The sequence below is a fragment of the Cetorhinus maximus genome, chromosome 5, assembly GCF_964194155.1.
Source record: "Cetorhinus maximus chromosome 5, sCetMax3.hap1.1, whole genome shotgun sequence".
Lineage (NCBI taxonomy): Eukaryota > Metazoa > Chordata > Chondrichthyes > Lamniformes > Cetorhinidae > Cetorhinus > Cetorhinus maximus.
The window spans coordinates 81,647,912-81,671,086 of NC_135883.1; the positions used below are offsets into that span (position 1 = coordinate 81,647,912).

The window sequence follows — 23,175 nt, forward strand, 5'->3', positions numbered from 1 at the left end:
TTGGAGAGGGTGCAGGGGAGATTCACTAGATTTTTATCAAGGAAGAGGGACTTCATTTATATGGACAGCATTTTCCCCCGTTGGGGGGGTTGTGTGGGAGCAGGCGCGAGCGGGCGGGTTCCCGATCGGCGCCCCCACTTGGGGGCGCACCGCCATTTTACTTGGGCGGGCCAATTAAGGCCTGCCCAGCATGACATGCTCCAGAAAGCACTATGCGCTCCCTGTGCGGGTGGGGTGGGGGGGGAGGGGGATTCCCTAAGCCAGAGTGAACTCACCTCCCTGAGGTAAAGTGCCACCTCAGGGAGATCAGTGTTACTTTTAAAAAGATAATAAAGGATGAGAAAAATTTTATTGACATGTCTCCTCATGTGACACTGTCACATGAGCTGGGGCATATCAATTACTTTTATTAAAAATGTAACATAAATTTTAAATCCCTCATGAAACCTCATCCCACCCATGGATGAGGTTTCATGTATTTTCTGAAGGCCGCTTGGGCTCTTCGCCTGCCCGCCAACCTTAAGGTTGGATGGGTAGGTCCATTAATCATTTTAATTACTTTTTTAATGGCCTCAATAGGCCATTGACAGGTCGGCGGGCAGCTGCGAGCCCGCCGAACTGAGAATCTATATAACGCGGGGTGACATCAGGTGTGCGTCTCCACGTCACCCCGCATCATTTTACACGTTGGCCAACAGGCCCCACCCCCGCTCGCTGACTGGAAAATGCTGCCCTATAGAAAGATGAGAGAAAGTAAGATTGGTCATCCTTCTAACAGAGGAGGTTAAGGGGAGAATTAATTAAGGTGTTCAAAATTGTGAAGGGTTTTAATAGACTATTTAGAGAGAACTGTTCCACTGGCAGGAGAGTCAGTAACAAAGGACAGATTTAAGATAAATGGCAAAAAAACACAGGGAGCAGATGAGATGATTATTTTTTAACGCTGTGAATTATGATGATCTAGAATGTACTGCATGTAGGAAACAGATTTAATAGTAACTTATAAAAGAGAACTTTTACTTGAAAATTAACATTTTGCAAGGCTACAAGAAAAATGCAGAAGAGTGGGGCTAATTGGGTAGTTCTTTAAAGAGTTGGCACAATGATCTGATTGGCCTTGACCTTCTGTGTTGAGTGATTCTATAAAAAAGGGGTAAATGCTGTGTGAATGTTTTACGGTTATTTAACTGTTGGTGTGGCAAATGGCTATTTAGATGGAGTCGATGCTTTGTATGAAGGTTACTGTCAACCTGGAATGCTGCATTCGAACAGTCATCTATTCTAACCTTTCACCTGGGATTTTAAATCTTCATTTGTAGAACTTTCTGCAGCATCATCTCCAACAATTCATCATTTAATGAGAAAATATTTGTTGGTTCCCTCATTGATCCTGTCAACCTTGTTGCTTCCTTCAGCCTCCAGCAGAACAATGACAGGCAAATACCTTTCAATGTCAAGCAGCAGTAGCCCAGGATCTTGTGAAGGGTTTTTCATACATGGTTTTATTAAAATAGAGGAGTTGCATCACTAAATTGATGAAGCAAGTCCTTCCAACTGTGAGCTAGGGTGCACTTGCACTACATCCTGTCCAAAATTGATTTTGCTGGTCTGGCAAAATCAAGGTTTATAGCTGACCCATGCTAAATTAGTTCTAGAAGGCATGATGCTCAAACTACAAACTATAAAGATATTCCATTCTGTAGCATGGATACCCTCAATTTAATGAATACAAATTCGCCAAAATTATATACATTTTTAAAAAGCTATTCTGTACAAAGTAAACACTATTACTTGCAGCAACAGTTTTGGGCTCCCACACAGCATGATGGCATGTATTTGTCACATCACGTATTTGTAAATTGTCACTGCCACAGATGGTTAGACGTGCCCCAGTTGAATGAAAATTAACAAATAAGTTCATCAATAATGAAATAGGTAATTAGAAGCTGACATTCCATCACTAATTATATATTTAGTTCTCATTTTAGAAGTGTTTTGCTAAATTGTGCAGAGCTGTGGCTTGCATAACAAGTGCTGATACACGTAAAATATTTAATTTTCAGAAGAAAATTGAGCAGTGAATCATTTTCTTCTTCTGATTAGTTATTCCAAAAAGCTTGACACGATCAAGTACAATGCAGTCTGCTTGATGGGCACTCCATCCACCACCTTAAATATTTGCTCCCTGCATCAGTGGCCACACCATGGCTACGGTGTGTACATCTACAAGGAGCACTGCAGCAATTCACCAAGGCTTCCTCAACAACACCTCCCAAATCCATGGCCTCTAACAATTAGTAGGACAAGGGCTGCAGGTGCGTGGAAACGCCTTTACCTCCAAGTCTCTCCAAGTCACACACCAGCCCAACTTGGAAATATATCACCATTCCTTCACTGGGTCAAAATCCTGAAACTTGCTAACAGCATTGTGGGTGTATCTACACCAAATGGACTACAGCATTTCAAGAAGGTGGCTCACCACCACCTTCTCAAGGGCAATTACGAACAGGCAACAAATGCAACAAAGACCATCTACTTGCACCTTTGTAAAACTGCCTGCTTCGTCAGCCTATCTCCTGCTAAAACCATCATCAATTCTTTTATTTTTGCAATCTCGTGCAACCCTCTGCCTTTGTCTTCTCCTTTAAGACCCTCCTTAAAACCCACCTCTTTAACTAAGTTTTTAGTCATCTCTCCTATTATCTCTTTCTTTGGCTAAGCACACATTTTTTCCTTAGGCCTGTGTGAATTGCCTTGGGATGTTTTCTTTGTTAAAAGTATTATATAAATTGAAATTGCTGAGTTAATGCTGTCACTGAATAAGGTACTTTGATGACAAGTTCAGAAAAAAAACTATAGAAAAATGCACCTACTGTGTCTCAAAACCAGCAACATTGGGACCAAAGTCATGCCAGATTTCAAATCTTGCCGGATTTCAGGTTGGGAAGTTTGGGCCATGGGTGGGTCAGGTCAAGCCAGCTCGAGTGGAGTCAAGGGTTGCTCAGAGCACAGAACTAGACCAGTGCTCAAGCAGCAAAGGGGATAACTACTCAGGCACCACACGTGCCAATGTATCACCCAGCCGAATTGTCCAGGCAAATTTTTTTTATTTTACTCAGTTAGAATTGACACATGGCACATTGTAAAAATATGCGGTTTTTGGTCTACTCTGGTTTTTGGACAGCCGGCTCTGAGACACTGGCCTGAATTTTTCTCATGTCGGGCAGGCTCGGCGGGAACGGGTGGGGGTGGTCGCGGAGCTGACCACCGCCCACAATTGGCTCTGTGCCGCCATTTTACGCGGGTGGACCAATTAAGGCCTGCCCAGTGTAAGACGCGAGCGGTAGCGCTCAGCGCTACCTGTGGAGGCGGAGGGAGGAGAGAGAGCGGGTCTGGCATGCAGTTCACGCATGCGCACGAAAGAGCGCTTCAATCTCCCTGAGGCACGGAGCTGCCTCAGGGAGATTGAAGTGCTTTTCAAATAAATATATAAATGGATTAAAAATTTTATTAAACCTGTCCCCTCATGTGACTGTATCACATGAGATGGGACATGTTTTTATACTTCAGAAATTTTTTTTTTATTTAAAGCTTTAGGAAACCTCATCCCGCTCATGGGTGAGGTTTCCTACAAAACATAAAGGCCGCTTGGCCTTTTTGTCTGCCCGCCAACCGTAAAGCTGGACGGGCAGCATAAAGTTGACCTTAATTACTCACTTAATGGCCTTAATAGGCCATTTAAATATCGGTGGCTGCACAGCCGACTCTGTCGCGCGCCCGCCGAACGAAACATCGCAAGACAGCGCAATGACATTGGGACGCACGCCCGATGTCGTCATGTGTCATTTTACCCGCTGGCATTACAGGCCCGCCCCCGCACACCAACTGAAATATTCAGGCCACTGTATCTCTATAGTGTTTCACTTAGTTTATTCCACTCCATCTAGTAAAATACAAGCATAACTGAAGACGGGAAAGGCAAAATAGAACAATGAGTACATGTTGGGTGGAGGCAGTACATATTAGACAAAGTAGACAGATACAATCCGTAATTTCAGCAGCATATTAATGGAAATCCAGAAAAAGTGGTTGTCAGTAGTAATTTATCTCATTTTGTTGGGGCTTCTGCTGAACACATGGTATGGCATCAGGGGAACTCCTGTGGAAATTCTACCCCATTGTTGCCAGTGGTTGAGAGTAACATTCGCACCACACACGTGTCAGGCAAAGACCATCTCCAACAAGAGAGAATCTAACCAACGCCCCTTGATGTTCAATAGCATTATCATCACTGAATCCTCAACTGTCAACATCCTGGGGGTTAACATTGACCAGAAACTGAACTGGATTAGCCACATAAATACTGTGGCTACAAGAGCACGTCAGAGGGTAGGAACAATGTAATGAGTAACCCACCTCCTGACTGCTCAAAGCGTTCCACCATCTATAAGGCACAAGTCAGGAGTGTGATGGAATACTCTCCACTTGCCTGGATGAGTGCAGCTCCAATAACACTCAAGAAGCTTGACACCATCCAGGACAAAGCAGCCCGCTTGATTGGTACCACATCCACAAACATTCACTCCCTCCACCACCAACACACAGTAGTAGCAGTGTGTACTATCTACAAGATGCACTGCAGGAATTCACCAAAGCTTCTTCGACAGCACCTTCCAAACCCACGAACACTACCATCGAGAAGGACAAGGGCAGCAGATAAATGGGAACACCACCACCTAGAAGTTCCCCTCCAAGCCACTCACCATCCTGACTTGGAAATATACTATCATTTCTTCACTGTCGCTGGGTCAAAATCCTGGAACTCCCTCCCGAACAGCATTGCGGGTGTATCTACACGACATGGACTGCAGTGGTTCAAGAAGGCTGCTCACCACCACCTTCTCAAGGGCAACTAGGGATGGGCAATAAATGCTGGCCCAGCCAGTGAAGCCCACATCCCATGAAGGAATAAAAAAAAATGTGTGGAATAAGGGATATAAGATTTCAAAACCTTAAGGACAGAAAACAGGAAAAATCATTTTAGACATAAAGCTCTGAGGCCATGGAATATGATACTGGAGTTAGTGACTCAAGCAGAAATCATATCAACATTGAAGAATAAGTTGGAGAGAATAGTTGATGGAAAGGAGGTTAATGGGATAAGGGAACAGGGCACATGCATGGAATTAGAATTACTGCTTTTATAAAGGATAAACGCAAAGATGGACTGGTTGGCTGGACAGCCTGTTTCCCTTTTGCTGTTTCTCTGTATTGTCAGGTACTGAAATCAGAATAATTCAGTAAGGATTGAGTGGCATTGAGTGCTTGTTCACTAGGTGCATTGTAGGCTCACTAAGAATCAAAAAAATGCCAGCAGGTTCATGGCTCATAATTAAGTTTCAGATCCTGAACTGAAGCTCAGCTCCATTATGAATTGGACACAGCATGGTTGGCCTTGTTTTCTTTTCCTTTTCCTTAAAATGGAGTCATTTGATAGTTGCATCTTGGTTGGATGTCAATATTTTTGTCTTGCTGCAGCCATTTCTACCTTTAGCTAAAAGCAGCCCTTTAAGAGCTGCTGCACCACATAACACAGCCCTTATTTGCATCATGTGCTCTACACTGAAAATGCTGCAATATTATGCAAAGCAGCTGGCCTCACCCATAATATCATTTCCTAAAGCTACTGAAAACACAGCAGTCAAAATGTAACATGCCCATTGCCACAATGCCAAGTTTGCATTATCGATCACAAGTTTTAAGTTTGTATATCAAATTGTTCGTTATTTTTCTTTCTGTATATTTGCACTGTTAAGAAAATTAAAAATAAAAATAACTTTAGGCTTTACAATTTAAACTAGTTGCATGATAGTTTCTGCTCTTTTTCATCCAGGGTTTTAAAAACAATAGATGAGAACATTGCAGATTTCCTAACTTTGAATTTCCAAAATTCTTTTGATTTGGGATTTAGATTGACAAATAACAAATGTCACTTCACTATTTAAGAAGGATCAGACAGGGAAACAAGAAACCATAGACCAGTTAGCCTAGCACCTGTTGCCTGGAAATTACTACAGTGTATAGTTAAGGATGGGGGGCTCAGTTGGCTAGATGGCTAGCATTGGCTCAGAATAATGTTAACAGCATGGATTCAACTCCCTGCAGGTTCTCCTCCAGGCTACAAGGGAAAAGGCAAAATTTCTCTTCCCAAAGGACAGCAAGAAGAAACGCTGCCGCCTGACCAAGGTAGCCTGGACAGAGATAGCAAAGGCGATCAGCAGCTGTGGGGTCATCCTCCCCAATCCTGGATGCAGTGCTGCAAGGGGGTTAATGACTTCCTCCACCCCGCCAGGATGAGCCCCACTTACTTTTCAGCTTGTTGAGGTTTAAAATTGGTAGTGCAGGACAGTTTGCCACATGTGGAGGGATTGCTAAGGCAGGCCCCAGCATTGAGGTGCACTCGCACCAGCTGTCTGATGATGTAGTAATGCACCTGGATGTCTATTGTTGGCAGCCCCCTCCACGTCCCATGAGAGATGACATATAGAGAAGGCATCGGGAGGCCCCTGTCATGGGCCAATGGGATGCCAGCAGCCATTACCACTTCCTTTGGCTTTTGAACCATGAAATTGTTTGTTATTTTACCCTATCACAGACCTTCCCTCACTTAACTTAAATATAACTTAAATATCCTTCATTTCAAAGAAAATAAAAGATACCAGAATCAGAATCCAGAACCATTCTGAAAATCCAATGTCCTTTCTCATTTTGGAACAGGGTGAGGATGGATAGAGTCTGGTCTCAAATTGAGTTTATCTATAACTATCAAATAACAGACTAAAATATGATTCAACTATGAATAGATCCTGATATATTTCAATCATCTTATCACACTTCATACAAGCTATTTTTAATAATCATGGGAAACTCAATTATTTTTAAGCTTATTTCATATTTGCTTCTTTCATTTTTATCTTTATTGTGCTGGCACCTTTATGCTCCCATTTGTAGCATCATTGCTCCTTTGCTTCTAAAATAATATGTACTGCAGCAGATGTTACTTACCGTAGCTTCCCCACTGAGTAGTGTGAGTAGCCTGACAGAAATAGCCCTCTGCCACAGTGACACATGATGACAGGTGCCTCTTTCAACTGTAAAATTTGCAGACACTCCCAATATAACATGTTTTCTTTGACATGACCATCAGTATATCAAAGCATACTCTTTAATTGAATCATCTCCTAATATGGCGTGACCGTTCCAAATCTGTAATCACTTATGTTGTGTTTTTGCATTTCTGGAAAACTAAAATCTTATGTTCAGAGATACTAGAAATTCAATAAAGTATTGTGTCCTAACTATTAATGGACTCACCATTTTATTTTTACTAAGACCAAAAAGCCTGTGAACTGAAAATATTGACATTTCAAATTATTAATTTTCAACAGGTGCAGAAAACTCTAAATTGTTTCTTTGGTGGAACAACTTCATGGGTCAGCCTATGTTAACACTATTATAAAAGCATAAGACCACCTTTAGAAAGGTTTAAAGGTAATAAAGGTTACATTTTCTACGCGTGTCAGACTGAAGTATTCAAGGGCAGGATTTTTACCTTGTCGGGCGGGCGCGGTGGGCGGGCCTGGGAGCAGTCGTGAAGCCGACCGCCACCCATGATTGGGCCCTGACATCGAAAGGTGCGCTGGGAGCCTCAGCGCTGCCGGGGTGGGGGAGGGAGGAGCGTGAGCATGGAAGTGTGTGCATGCACGCGGGCGCGCGCAGTGAAAGCTCCCTGAGGGCACAGAGCTGCCTCAGGGAGCTGAAGATTTTTAACATTAAAAAGAAACCAAACGGTTGGGCGAGCAGCGAAAAAATTGATTTACTTAATTGATTAACGGCTTTAATAAGCCACTTAATTGTCGGCGGGCACGCTGATGTCTCTTGCGCGTGCCCGATGAGTGAAATATCACGACAGTGCACGATGACACCAGGACGCTTGCATTACTCGTTTCGGTTGGGGGTGCACCTACCCGACGGGGGAAAAATTCTGTCCCAAAAGTTAATTTCAAGTAATATAATCTTATTGGAGAATACTTTGAAAGTTCAATGATCTACACTGTAAGTGGCTAGGTTTATTTATGCACTGTTCTCAATCACCCTGAAAATATAAAGGGTGGTTTTTAATTCAGTTTGATCACATTCGGATAAAATGCATATTCATGTGCCAGATGCCAATAGAAATACTTCAAAAAGGACCTTTTTCCAGTTTGCATGAGACAATACGATTGCCATTATATATCATCTGTTTCGAAAACGATGTGCTATAACTATAAGCAAATAATGATTACTCTTACAAAACATGAGAAAAACAAAAGTACAGAATGTGGAACATTGTTTACTTAAAATAGACTTGATAAAGAAGTGAAGAAATAAATAAATATTATTTGTGAGAGAAGTGGAAGGTTGCTTCTGGTCCATGCAAAATTTAATTCACAAACAACTTTTCTGCAACAAACTTCCCTTTGAACTTTTTTCCATCAGTGAATCTTTTAAAAGCTCCCAGTAGTTGTGGATCAAAATTAAAAGGCCAAAAGTTTCTTACCTGTCACACCGAGATCCTGAATATCCAGGAGGGCACCGGTCACATATTATCTCTCCCCTTGAATCCAGGTGACAGGTTGGACTAAAACTATGTTGTTCATGTTGTTCAGACACAGACACAGACACAAAAAGATAAAACAAAAAAGATTGTATCAGCTGCATAGCCAAATACTCTTTACTGAAATCATCACTGTGAAACAGACATGGATTGCTTTTCTTTTCCGGCACCAAAGATAGAACAGGGATCTCATTCCAGCTAACAGTTTCTGGAAAGTCTATTGGATATTTTGGTCGACACTGAGTATAGTAAAAGGATGGCAGCATCTCAATGGCATTTCAGCCTGAAATTCCCTGTAGCATATTACAGTGTACTATATAAAAATAGGAATGTACAGCTGCTTGCCTGTGTCTCTAAGGTCTGGGAAAAGCAGTGTATCTGACTGTAATCACAAACCTGTAGCTAAATTAGCTACTAAGATTAACAATCGTTTATTTTCCTAGACACCATTGGGCAGTATTTTCCAATCCTGCCAGTGGCGAGTTTCGTGGCAGGCAGGAGCGGAAAATTGGGGGCGAGAGGCCAAAAGTCGGAGTCCTGCCAACGGAAAATCAATTTGGAATTTTCGCCTCACCACTTTCATGGTGGGCTGATGGTGGGTCGGGTTTTCTGTTGATCCATGTCAGGAATGCTATTTGCATGCATTACCATGTCATGAATACTCATCAAAAACGCTACTTGCTGGAATCACGTTCCTCCTCCCGATTACGTGCCACACCAGCAGGAAATTAGACCTGTCTAAATCATGTTTGGATTTAAGTGGTATACAGCTGTCCGTCCTCACTTCACTTGTGACTTCAAGATGAGTGCAACTTTCAAAGCCTAACTGCAACAGCACTGCTCCGGTTCCTCAGCAATGCCAGTGTGATGCCACACTGGTGCGGATGTAGGGTCAGTCTGCTCACAGTGGGTGCCTCTGTACTCCGGGAGGACAACACTCAGTGTATGCCTTGGGTCTCAGGCAGGGCTGCACGCTGAAACAGGGACCAGCATTGCAACCGGTGTGTGGGAGTTGTGGGGGCAGGTGGGGTGGTGGTGGTGGCGGTGTGGAAGGATGACAGAGACATGATAGAAAATGTGGTATGGTGGAATGGAGAGGTTGAGGGATGGGCGGGCAGGTGGCGATGACAGGCTGAAGGGAAACCAAGGGTGGGGAAGCTGGAGCCTGACATGGAAGACTAAAACACAGACACAGAGGTGATGGGTGAGAATCGAACTGTATGAATGGGAGGGGATGTATGGAGACTCCAAAATAAGAGGGGGTGGGGGTTGTGTTAGTGTGGCACAAGATAGATAGATTGCACAGAGACTCATTTTTGTTTCATTCACTCATGGGATGTGGGTGTCGCTGGCTGGGCCAGCATTTATTGCCCATCCCTAATCGCTCTTGAGAAGGTGGTGGTGAGCTGCCTTCTTGAGCTGCTGCAGTCCATGTAGTGTAGGTAAACTCACAGTGCTCTTTGGGAGGGAGTTGCAGGATTTTGACCCAGCGACGGAGAGGGAACGGAGATATATTTCCAAGTCAGGTTGGTGAGTGGCTTGGAGGGTAACTTCCAGGTGGTGGTGTTCCAATCTATCTGCTGCACTTGTCCTTCTGGATGGTAGTGGTCGTGGGTTTGGAAGGTGCTGCCTAAGGAGCCTTGGTGAGCTCATGCAGTGCATCTGGTAGATGGTACACACTGCTGTCACTGTGCGTCGGTGTTGGGGGGAGTCAACATTTGTGAATGGGGTGTCAATCAAGTGGGCTGCTTTGACCTAGATAGTGTCAAGTTTCTCAAGTGTTGTTGGAGCTGAACTCATCCAGGCAAGTGAAGAGTATTCCATCACACCCCTGACTTATGCCTTGTAGATGGTGGACAGGCTTTAGGGGGGCAGCAGGTGAGTCACTCGCCACAGGATTCCTAGCCTCTGACTTGCTCTCATGGCCACAGTATTTATATGGCTAGTCCAGTTCAGTTTCTGGTCAATGGTAACCCCCAGGATGTTGATAGTGAGGGGTCAGCAATGGTAATGCCATTGAATGTCAAGGGCGATGGTTAGATTCTCTCTCACTGGAGGTGGTGATTGCCTGGCACTTGTGTGGCGTGAAAGTTACTTGCCACTTGTATTGGGTATTGTTCTTGTCCTGCTGCATTCGGACATAGTTGCTTCATTATCTGAGGAGTTGCAAATGGTGCTGAACGTTGTGCAATCATCAGCGAACATCCCCACTTTTGACCTTATGACGGAAGTAACGTCATTGATGAAACAGCTGAAAGTGGTTGGGTCGAGGACGCTACCCTGAGGAACTCCTGCTGTGATGTCTGGAACTGAAAAAATTGACCTTCAACAACCCAACCATCTTCTTTTGTGCTAGGTATAACTCCAACCAGCAGAGAGTTTTCTCCCGAATCCCATTGACGCCAGTTTTGCTAGGGCTCCTTGAAGCCACACTCAGTCAAATGCTACCTTGATGTCAAGGGCAGTCATCCTCTCTTCACCTCTGGAGTTCAGCTCTTTTATCCATGTTTGAACCTAGGCTGTAATGAGATCAGGGGCTGAGTGGCGCTTGCAGAACCCAAACTAAGCGTCAGTTAGCAGGTTATTGCTAAGCAAGTGCTGCTTGATAGCACTGTTGATATCCCCTTCCATCACTTTACTGATGATCGAGAGTAGACTGATGGGGTTGTAATTGGCCGAGTTGGATTTGTCCTGCTTTTTGTGTACAAGACATATCTCGCCAATTTTCCACAAAGCCGGATAGATGCCAGTATTTCAGCTCTACTGGAACAGTTTGGCTAGGGGTGCGGGAAGTTGTAGAGCACAAGTCTTCAGTTCTATTGCTAGAATATTGTCAGGGCCCATAGCCTTTGCAGTATACCGTGCCTTCAGCCATTTCTTTATATCACTTGCAGTGAATCAATTGGCTGAAGACTGGTATCTGTGATGCCGGGGACCTCTAGAGGAGGTGGTGTAGGGGAAAAGCTTGCACATGAGGGATGGGCTGCACAGAGACTCATGGAGGTGGCGGGAAGGGAGACTGTGTTGTGATCAGCTACGAAGATTCGGGAGAGCTCAGTAAAATATAGTCACAGTAGTTTAAAAGGTGGTCCTGGGGGTTTATGGACCTCATAGGGTGAGAGATTAAAAGTAGTTCTGGGGCTTTGCAAGACATGCTATAGGGCTAAGCATGGCACCCACATCATTGTCACACACCAGGGAGAGACAAGGCCTTTGTGCTCAATAGGGATAAGGCATAGCTTGGTGGGCAGGGCATGGTCATTGTCTCGTAGTCAGTGATGATGGGGTTGTCTTGCTTGGAACTGGGCTGCAGATGGGATGGTCATGATTAGGGGTGGCATCTGCAGCCTGTAAATGGTTCAAAGGTAATTAAGGGGGTGAGGGTATTCAAAGCTCTCCTGGGGTGGTTCTCCTCTGTATGTGTCATGCACACAGCCTCAAGATGGGGAGGGGTTAGGTCCACATAGGGCATGGGGACATCAACAGAGATGGGTTCCGGAGGGGAACTGGAATATCCACCATGATGACAATGGGATCCAGGGTGACTGCAGGTGGCTGAAGAATAACCAGGGGGAAGTTCCAGGAAGATTGGAGGGACAAGGACACTGACAGGGGGAGGGTTGAAGCTGGTCTCAAAGTAAAAGTGCAGCACCACCATCTTGAAACCAAGAAGTTGTTGCACAATTTAAAATCAAAACTGGAAAAGAATCTGCCTGGGAGGGGTCTGAGGCAGGGTGGGAGGAGCGCACAGCTGGACGAAGGGGCCCTTTCAGGGGGCACCCCCAAACTACTTAGACTCACAACATTGAAATAGAGTCAGAACTGAGAGAAAAGAGGAAGACTTTCTTGAGAAAGTGCAATTGGAGCCATTGCCTTTTGGTGCACTTCAACAAGAGACTGCAGGTGTCATTGGCTTCACAACACAGTTGCTTCATTTGAGCATTAACAGTGTGAGAATGGAAACTCTTTCGAGTTATCAACAGTCACAGATTGCAACTCTTTCGAGTACAATCACAGTTCTTGGTTTCCGGGAGTGGGACATGAACCCACAACCTTCTGATTCAAAGGCGAGGGTGCTATGAACTGAGCCATAGCTGACATGCAGGCAACTGTTAAGGAAGCACAGCTGCTGCATATCTGCCAGATAATCAAAGAAAACCTCTAATGTGCTTCCTCCAATTGGCATGGATAATGGGCCAAAGGGCATCCAATCATTGCTGGAGTGCAAGTTGAGCTTAATCATTGGTCAGGATTCGGCGCTTTCACCGCCGCGGCCCGGGTTCGATTCCCGGTCAGGGAATGATAATTTGCTGACCTCGTGTAAACTGTGGAAATGAGTTTGGATAATTTCCTGAGAGAAATGCAGATCACCTTTGCCAGAATTATTGTGAGCTCAAGTTTGAGGTGTCAGCTGTGGCTCAGTTCATAGCACTCTCGCCTTTGAATCAGAGGGTTGTGGGTTCATGTCCCACTCCCGGAAACCAAGAACTGTGATTGTACTCGAAAGAGTTGCAATCTGTGACTGTTGATAACTCGAAAGAGTTGAGCTTAATCAGCATACCAGATCAGAGATTGCAGGAGTGTCTTTGATAAGGTGGCACATTTCATGAATGCCTGCAAACTTCTTCCAACCTTTGTGAGACAGAGAGGTCAAGTATCAGGTTTGGTATCTTGGTCACTCAGATCTGTGATTTTGCTCCTCAGCTACAAGGCTGTATCAGCAGATATTAGTGCAGATGCAGCCCTAGGGCATGACAGTTGCTTTCTGTGTGTGAGTGGGAAGTCCGCTATATTTGCCCATTGTTCATTAATCTGTTGCATCTATCAGTCCACATGGAGGAGGAGGATTGAATAATGAAACCTGTGCTCAATGCTGCCTTCTTGACGGCAGTGAACCGACTGAGGAGAGAAAGGATAGGCACTGCCTAGTGCAGCTTTGAGAGGAGACTAGGTCTGAGGTCCATGGTCTAGGGGAGCCCCAGCAACACCTACAGGATGAGGAGGTTAGACCCATCCCTCGGAGGTGACTCACATGACCCAGGGTCTCCTGAAGAAGATTTTCATATCTCTAGATGAGCGAAAGATAATGCCACATGCGTCTGCTTTTATCAAGAGATGTGGTAGATAATATCTACCACATTCTGTGGGAGGATATACTGGGAGGACATCCCCTGCCAGTGCCCCTGAAGGTCACTGCTGTGCTCAATTTTTTTGCCTGCGGATCATTCCAGGAATCCACAGGGGACCTATGCGCCATCTCACAGTCCTCAACACATAAATGTATCAAGGAGGTGAGATGCCCTCTACAGTAAGGCTCATCATTATGTGCAGTTCACACTCGATGAAGCCAGGTTGCCAGATTTCTGGGGTTTGCAGCTATCTCAGGCTTCCCTAGACTACAGGGTACAATCGATTGCACATATGCCACTTTGAGATCCCCATGGCAGTAGCCCCTGATGTTCATTAACAGGAAAGGGTTTCCACTCCCTGAATGTTCAACTGGTGTGCGGTCATCAGAAGCACATCATGTACGTTTGTGCCAAGTACCCAGGGAGTTCTCATGACTCACATCCTGAGTCACTCCCAGGAGCCTCACATATTCAAAGGGCCTGTGATTACAGGGCTGGCTGCTTGGGGATAGCTCATGACACCCATTCATCTTCCTCAGAGTGTCTCAGAGGAGAGTAACAACACAATGCATCTTCAAGCAGGGCATTGGCATCCTGAAGATGCCCTTCCAATGTTTGGACCACTCAGCTAGGGCTCTACTGTACTCCCACAGAGGGTGACACGCATCATCGTGGTCTGTTGCGCCCTTCACAACCTGGTACTTCAAAGGGGGAATCCCTTGTCAGAGGGACACATGGAGGAGGCTGAGAGCTCCTCAGACGATGAAGAGCAGGAATGGCAGGAACCTGAAGAGGGAGATGAGAGTCACTTGCACATGAGGATGCCATCGAAGGAGCACAATGTGGAAGATGTGCCTGTGCTACACTGATAGCCACAAGATTCCAGGAGTAAGGTCCACGCAATGGGGTACAGCCAGGTCAGTGGTGAACACTGTATCCGTGAGCTCTGGGAAGTGAAAGTCTGCACAAAAGCACAAATGCTGTTTCCAAGGACCACCTTAACGAGAAACTTTTAGTAGATACTAAGATGCGCGCATGTTGGAGACCAACTGCAGATCTTGTGCTTTGGAACTACCAATGAAGACGGCCGTCCCATTTTGAGAAACAATTACAGCCAATCCTCCAAGGCCATTGAGAACGTCTAACTCCATGTTGTCTTGCAAGGGGTACAGGTTACTAACACATTTTGCAAACATTTCCAGTAAAGGGTTTGACACATCTCCCTGACATAACACAAAGGTTGAGTAACTATCATGACTCAGCTACACACCACATAATGTGAGGCTCACAAAGGGAAGTGATCACTGAGTGGGAGCATGGCCAGCCTCGCAATAATTGATGCATATGCATGAAACTTTCAAATGACGACCATTCTCATGAACAGCAAACGTATTTACAAAGGTGCATGATATAGACACCCTTGACCCAGAAGTGATTATTTTTCTAACCCGACTGCTAGATCTTAGTGTGTTCACGACATCCGCAGCAGAGCTAGAGGCAGCCTGCTGACTGCTATGCCCTGTTGCCTTTGATGATTTGGGTAGTTGTCCTCTAGTGGGGATGAGTCCTAGACAGCCTCGACCTTCTTTGTGTGTCCTGCTGTGGGTCAGGTGCACCCTCCTCGGCTTGTACAGCTGGGTAGTGGGGTCACAGGAAGAGGGGATTGGGATCAGCTAGACATTCTCGGAGTGACCTGGGTAGATGGCTATGGGGTGTCCAGCTGCTGGTCTTCCTCCCTATGAGTGCCTGACGTCCCCTGCCTGACTCTCTGAGGAAAAGGGGCTCCTCGAGAGAGGTTAAGGTGCCCTGAACCCCTTTCACCTAGTCACTGATGGATCCCACCAAGCCTACAGCGATGGCACACAGGTTGAGCGCATATGCAGCAGAATCTGCTGGACCAAGGTCTCCAAGGCGACCACCACATTTCCCATGGAGACCTCATGGTGCTGGCATGTCGGAGGCATGACATCAGACAGAACGCAGATGGACTCCTCCATCCTTCATTCTAGTCTGTTGACTGCCTCTTGCAATTCTACCTGATTTTCTGCCGCCTGTCGTTGCATCTCCAGCATGTTCGAGACAGTTGCTTGCAGAGGCTCATCACCTGAATCAGACACCGTGGGTGCCTGATCTCTGGCAGTCCTTTGACAGCCAGAGACCTGGGCTGTCATTGCTTCTGAATACTGCAGAGACGTGTTGGTGAGGTGTTCCCCAGAATGTGACACCGGGCCTCATCTAGATCTCTGCCCCTGCACTGGTGTGTCTTTGTGCTGGTGGAGGGTGCAGTTGAATGCCGTGCCGGTTCTTCATCTGATGTATCCTCAACATCCTCCTCTGAAGTGGCCTGGGAGCTGGGGCTTATGGCAGCTCTGGTGGTCTGTCTGGGCCTACTGGTGCCTGTAAGAGAGAGAGAGGACAGGTTTAGTTCGTAAGCATGCAGAATACAATATTGCATGTCACTCACTGTGATTATGATCAATTCATGGAGGGTTCACCCATACTGGCCTTCTGGGAGAGGCCAAACTCACCACCCCGACAGGGGTGATCTTTGTCTTCATCTTCCAGTTCGGCAGCATCCTCCTCAAAGTGGGTCAGCTCCTGGATGTCTGGCGCCCCTCCTCCAGTTTGAGATATCACACTCTGGTTGTGGGCAAGCTTGACCTGCATGAAGATAAATGGAGTGGAACATGATGAGAAGAGATGGAAGAGGGGTTGGGAAGCATGCATGCCTGCTGTGTGTGCTGAGCCCTCCCTATTAAGGGCTGAGGATGGAGTTTGTGCAGGATGATAGGTGAGATTCTGGTGATGTTAAAGTGTCCGTGAGACAATCCCCCCTGGCTAATATTGTGTGAGATCATATCAGGAAGTTTCCTGCACACAGCTGGCTTGCCGAGAGTAATGAATGTGTTCGGGCGGTGTTTAAACATGGCACGCAGACCTTTGACCCCATAGGTAAGGGCGACGAATTAACGCCTGCCATGCCATATGATTCGGAGAGTTACTCACTGATGCATAATTAATGAGCTTCTGAGCCTAAAATTGGGTGCACTTTCCCTCCCCACTGTCCAGTGGGAAATGTGCCGCAAAACCCATTCGCCTGAATGGAAAATTCCGCCCATTGATTCGGCCTGTAAAAATGTATGACGAAGATACTGTGCAACTGGTCTTGTAGGAGAGTGATACAAAATAATTTGTGTGTGCTGTTCTTCTTTACCTGTATTGCCATTTGCCTCTGCTCTCCTATACATTGCACAGAAGAGAAACCCATCTTCTGTGCATGCCAATAGGCCTAAAGGAAGTTAAGGGTAGAAGATGAGTTCGAAGATACAATGAGGTAAATTTTTTACCTTGTCACCTTGGCATAAAACTGGCATTACAGCCTCCTGTTCCAAAAGACTACCCAATTTTCAGTTCTATTGATTCCACGCAGAGTCTAAAAATTTACACCATTGTTTTGTAACAACAGAGGTGTTTTATAGTGGCAAAACAAGAAGAGGCACTTAGCTACAGTCTAAGCCCATCTTTATTAAATCATGTTCTGAAAATTTTGCTGGTGCTTGGGGACAAAATTTCAAGCCTATGTCCAATGTTCTATCAAAACCATAAATGAGTATCCTGTGAAGTGCTTCTTTAAGTTGATGCTGAATAAAACTTACTGCCTTACTTTTCGAGAAAAAAATAAGTGCAAGTTATAACTGGAGCTATGAGTCATGACTTCTTCAGGCTTTGTTTAATACTGAATACCAATTGGATGTTTCAAAATTAAGAGTGCCTGTACTTCCTTAATAAGTGATTCATTGTCTATGTAGCAGTCAGACTGAGAATGTGAATGGCATTAAGATGGGGGTAGGGAACAATGAATCAGGCTGCAGCAAAGGAAGCATTAAAGCATCCTTTGTGAGTTCTACTCACCATGAAAAAGATATATTTTAAAAATCCCCTAAAAAGTAGTCACTACATTTATACAGTAGGGAGCAGTGTAATACCCAGGCTATATAATTTTCCTCATTTTGTATCTTCATTGATTTCAGCACAATTAGATTATGTGATACTTTAGGAGATTATCTTAATGGACAAAATTTAATTATGTTTTTCTGGCACTTGATATTGTTATTAGCATATATTTGCCTGGATCTTTGTATGAAAAAATATACTTTGTATCAACCTGCTGAGCTATGGTGCTCAGCTAGGCTACGAAGACTGTATCACTTACTGTGAAAACCCTGAACTGAATGGAGACAAGGAAAAGAAGGTGAACGGAAAACAATGTGAACAACGTAAAAGAGACAAATGGAAATCCCATCAAAGAACAGAAATTCTTCAAGGTGGACATTCCTGGAAGAGAATTGGCAGCGAATTAAACACCAATACCGAAGCAAAATACTGCAGATGCTGAAAATCTGTAATGAAAACTGAAAATGCTGGGAGTTAACATTTCATCAGAATCAGTTTGACCTGAAATGTTAACTCTGTTCCCCTTTCCACAGATGCTGTCTGACCTGTTGAGTATTTCCAGCATTTTCTGTTTTCATCTCAGATCTCCAGCATCCACAGTATTTTGCTTCTGAAAAATTTGGCGAGCAGGCAGGATCGGTGGGCCCGGGAGCGGCTAGGGAACGGACTCCCAACCGCGATTTCACGCTGACTGGCCAATTAACGGCCAGACAGCGTGAAAGGTGTGCTGAAAGTCTCAACGCTGCCGGGGAGGGGGTAGGAGGAGGGCGAGCGCTGAAGTCAGCGCGGGTGCGGGGGAGCGTGAAATGGAAGCTCCCTGAAGGCAGAGAGCCTCCTCAAGGAGCTGAAGAGTGTAAATGCTTTAAAAAACAGAGTTTAAAACCTAGAAAAAATGCCCACGCATCAGAATCAATCATCTGAACACATACAAGATGAAAATTCTGCCCATATATTTTTATTTTTAAAATGTAATAACGGGAATCTCATCCTGCCCGTGGATGAGGTTTCCTGAAAAATGCAAAAGCCGTCTGGCCAATTCGCCCGCCCGCCAGCTGTAAAGTTGGACGGGCAATGAAAAATCTTCTTTAATTCTAACTTTAATAGCCTTAATAGGCCTCTTAATTGTCGACAGGTGTGCTTCCGACTCTCGCGCACACCCACAAACCGAAAAATCGAGCGAGTGCACAATAACGTCGGGATACTGGCCCGACATCATCACGTGCTATTTCACACTCAAGCAGGTCGGGCACGTGTCCGCACACCAAGCAAAAGATTCTGTTAAAGTTAATTATTTTGCCAGTGGCTGCTCATTTCACAACCCAGGTTCTAACAATGATACTTAATCCCACTATGCATGCCACCAGGTAGAAATAGGACTATAGGGCAGAAACTTGTGCCCACCCCATGGCAGGCAGGCACTTTCCTGCAACGGCTTTCCTGCCCCGCTGCCAACTTTAAGGAGCAATTAATGCTGCTGTCTCATCCTGCAACTGCTGGTATTAACCTAGTGGCAGGTGGGGACATGCATCGCCATGCAGGGAACACAATAAGCAAACTCTTGTGGGATTGCTTATGGGCTCCCGGGACAGTGTGTGCAGTGGGGGGCACTCAGTGCCTGATTTATGGCCCTGGTATCATGAAGAGAGGCCCATTGCGACTCACCACCCTGCTCTTGCTGCCAAGCCCTCTCCTCTGTGAATCCTACCCTGCACACCCGCCCCACCATCACTCACCTCTGGCCTGGGATCCAGCGACAATCCTAGGCTTCAGATGAGTGTAGTACCAGCAGCAACCACTGCCTCTGTGATGGCTCTCCTGTTCAAAACAACTGCTGGCCTTTGATTGGCCTGCCATGGGGTGGCACAGCCCTGCCTCCAGGATCTTTGATCCCAGAGAAGGCCTATCACCAGCAGGTCAGGTGCCTGAGTGGAACAAGATATCGCAGTCCTTCCCAAAAAGAAGCAACATGGGTCTCCAACCAGTGGCCAGGGCCCCATTGTCTCCACAAGATTCCACCCTAATATGAAAAGTTCATTTCCTGATGCTACAGATATAGATATATTCATATCTTACTTACTTATTTGTAGGAATTAGCAGTGGACAGCTGCAAGGATGACAATCATTGGACGTTCCCCGAGTTGGGTCTCCATAAAAGCCAGGCCGACATTTATCACAAAATGGGCCAGTGGTATCATGTTGGCAATTCTGGAATAAATTGTATTTCCTTTAAGAACCTTCTTGATAAAAGACAAACGATTATTTTTTTGTTTAATTATTTTAAATTAGATAGCAATTTATTGAATACATAGAAGAGTTGCCAGTAGAACAAACTGTCCCTCCATAGTGTCCTTTGCTGCTAAGCTATATCTTTTTTGAATGAACAAATTAATTCTGACATCCTAGTTTCATTAGCTTTCTTAGAAGTAACTTCAACGTCCCTCTCCAAAGATCACAGATACCATTACAGAGTTAGAGTTAGTTATAATTTAACATAGAAGCCTGGAGATTACTGTGGACAATGTAATTGTGAAAATGTTTAATACAGTTGCATCAATTTCTTCGTATGCTCCTTTGAGGGAGGCATCAATCCATTTAAAATAACCAAATTAATGTCTCTGTCAAAATACCAAAGAAAGAATTTGATATGAGCATCTTTCAATCCTCAGAAAGCTGCAATGATTGCCTGATACAACGGATATACTTACTAAATATTGTTTTGAGAGTAGGAAGTCTGACTCTTTCCTCTCCAGTTCCCTTCTTCTCATTCAGCAATCAGTACTCCTTTCCTGATCTCCACAGTTCTACTCTGAGCCAGCTACAAAGAAGTATATGAGAGCTTTCCAGTCACCCTGCTGCTTCTGGAAAGGCATCAGGCCTGCACTGAAACTGCAGCAAAGCTGAAATGTGGTTCTCAGCAAAGTGGAGGAACTAGTCCTCAATTACACCACCACATGGAATCAGCAAAGTGGAGGAACTAGTTCTCAATCACATCATCACATTGAGAGTGCTGACTATCTTATGCATGCTTTAGAACACTGATGTGGTAATTAGCTCAAAAAACAGACCAGGTTACTTTGCAATAGAAAAAATTTCCCTTCTTCAGGCAACTTCCAAGTAATGAAAAATATTGTAACAAGTATAACAGCTTCAAAGCTGCAATGGAATTAAAAGTATTTAACATTTCTTCTCAGGTTTCGAAACACACATTCTGATTTTCTGTGAATTGTTTTGCAGTTTGCAAATTTTAATTTGGCATAAGGATATACTGCACACTATACTGCATTACAAAAATGAAGATTCATTAATATTATCAAAATTTTCCATAAATGTATGAACTATGTGCAGTGCTTAGCAATAAATATTGCATTTCTAAAATGACATTTATGTGGAATGTCCTTCATTAATTAGAGTTAACCTGGGGCATAAAGATAGAACACTCCCTCAAGAGAGGAACAAATCATAAAACCAATTATTACAATGAAGAAAGCACCACAGTCTAAAGCTAATTTCATCATCCTAACACACAAGTAGCATTCCATGTAGCACTATTTAAATAATAAAATGATAAAAGTTGCTTTAAGCTTCATGCCTTGTCAGACTGGATAAAAACAAAACAAAAACAGAATTACCTGGAAAAACTCAGCAGGTCTGGCAGCATCGGTGGAGAAGAAAAGAGTCGACATTTCGGGTCCGAAGTGTGGACACGAAACGTCAACTCTTTTCTTCTCTACCGATGCTGCCAGACCTGCTGAGTTTTTCCAGGTAATTCTGTTTTTGTTTTGGATTTCCAGCATCTGCAGTAGTTTTTTATTTTTATGGATAAAAACAAACTGTCTTTGAGTTAATGAGAATTGTCAACTTGGCATATATGCAAGTCACAGAAGTGATAAGAATAAAAGAAAACTATCATTTTAATGCAAGTTCACCCTCATTGTTATGGATCCGATGTGTTTATGCATTATTCTGGTATGCTATAAACTTCCAAAAATAGTAGTGATATCAAAACAACTTTATAGCGATTCCTCCGATAGCTCAGCAAAAAGCTGAGCTTACCTAATGAGTTTGCTAATCTCAGCCACTGTGGGGGTAAAGGCATCGCAGTTGCCTTTATTATGGACAGGAAATGTGACCAAGGTTCATATTCTTCTTGGAATCATTAGAAGTGCGCATTTGTGAACATTGGGTGAAAACAGAATTGGGTAGTCTACCAACACTCACTATTTAATCATGAATAGTACCACCCAAGCAAGGTATTAGAGGGTTCCTAGCACATGTGAACTGTCCTGCAACAAAGAGTCAACACCTTTAGAAGAGAAAAGAGGGGACAAATATTGCAGGGGGAAATTTCAAAAATAATTACTTTAACAATTTTAATTTCTTCTATGCAATAAACTTTTATTATTTCATGTATTTAGAAAATCTTTCAGAAATGTCTCAAAGCCCCTAATATGTAATCGATTATGGTGAAGTGCAATGATTTTCATTAGGCATGTTGTTATTCCATGTAAGTGAAAAAATGAGATGACTAACATACTACTTGTATGTGCACTTCACAGCACTTTTGCAGCTGAGCAGGAAACCCCTTTGAAGTTGCTGGGTAAGGTTCATTATGTATTCTTGGCTGAGAGCGCAGGCAGGTATTAAAATATGAAAACACCTGCTCCCCAGAGGAACCATTGTTTGATTGACAGCTCAGGATACCTGATCTCTGAGGTCAATTTCACAATGTTTGTTTATAGAAGTTAAGTGATGCCAAGGGTTTGTGGTTTCTGGTTTTTGAAACATCAAAGGGCCTGGATGATTGGTACTTTTATTTGCTTGTATTTGACTTTTTTTCAATAAGAGAAACTTCTCAATGATGGACTTTTTATCAAGGCCTTTTTTACATGTCCAGTTTACACCATAGGGCCCATTGGTTCTAGAAAGTGTACAGTAAGTCAATAGGGATGTAAGTGCCGTAGCTTGGTATGGGGTATGAGGGGACATGAGGTAGAAGGACAGAGCTTGGCTTAGGGAGCATGGGGGGACCTTTTGAGCTTACCTTTTAAATGAACCCCATATGCACACTAGGGTTCATGATTCCACTAAGGGATCGTGAACCACAACACTTTAAAAACCTGGCTCAACTCCATGAAATTTGCAGAGGAGTAGGAGCCAGCCAGTTCGGGAGTGCTGGATGTGGACTTTTGACAGAAAGCAGCCACACCCTTTAAAGACACTCCCAAAAGTCACACAGCCCGGGAATGGGCTCAGGAATCCCGGACTCGGAATCCGTCCACCATTTTTAAAGGGCTCCCCAATCAACTCGACGGTGAAAATCCAGGTCATAGAGTTATAGGGCTGGATTTTATGCCCCCACCCCCTGCCCACTGCCGGTGGTGAGGAAGCAATTGGAAGGCCCAGCTGCCCATGGGTCAATTGAGGTCCCTAAATGTC

General features: G+C 44.4%; 1 protein-coding gene across 1 annotated transcript in view; it reads right to left on the reverse strand.

Annotated features, from left to right (window-relative positions):
- The window catches only part of lama2 (laminin, alpha 2), a 582,487-nt gene that overhangs the window by 259,284 nt on the left and 300,028 nt on the right, over positions 1 to 23,175 (reverse strand). The window contains exons 17-18 of the mRNA XM_078542125.1: positions 19,817 to 19,944; positions 8,600 to 8,686 (exon numbers count right to left, since the gene is read on the reverse strand). Of these exons, the coding sequence (XP_078398251.1) occupies positions 8,600 to 8,686; positions 19,817 to 19,944 (215 nt within the window). The remainder of the gene's footprint in view (positions 1 to 8,599; positions 8,687 to 19,816; positions 19,945 to 23,175) is intronic.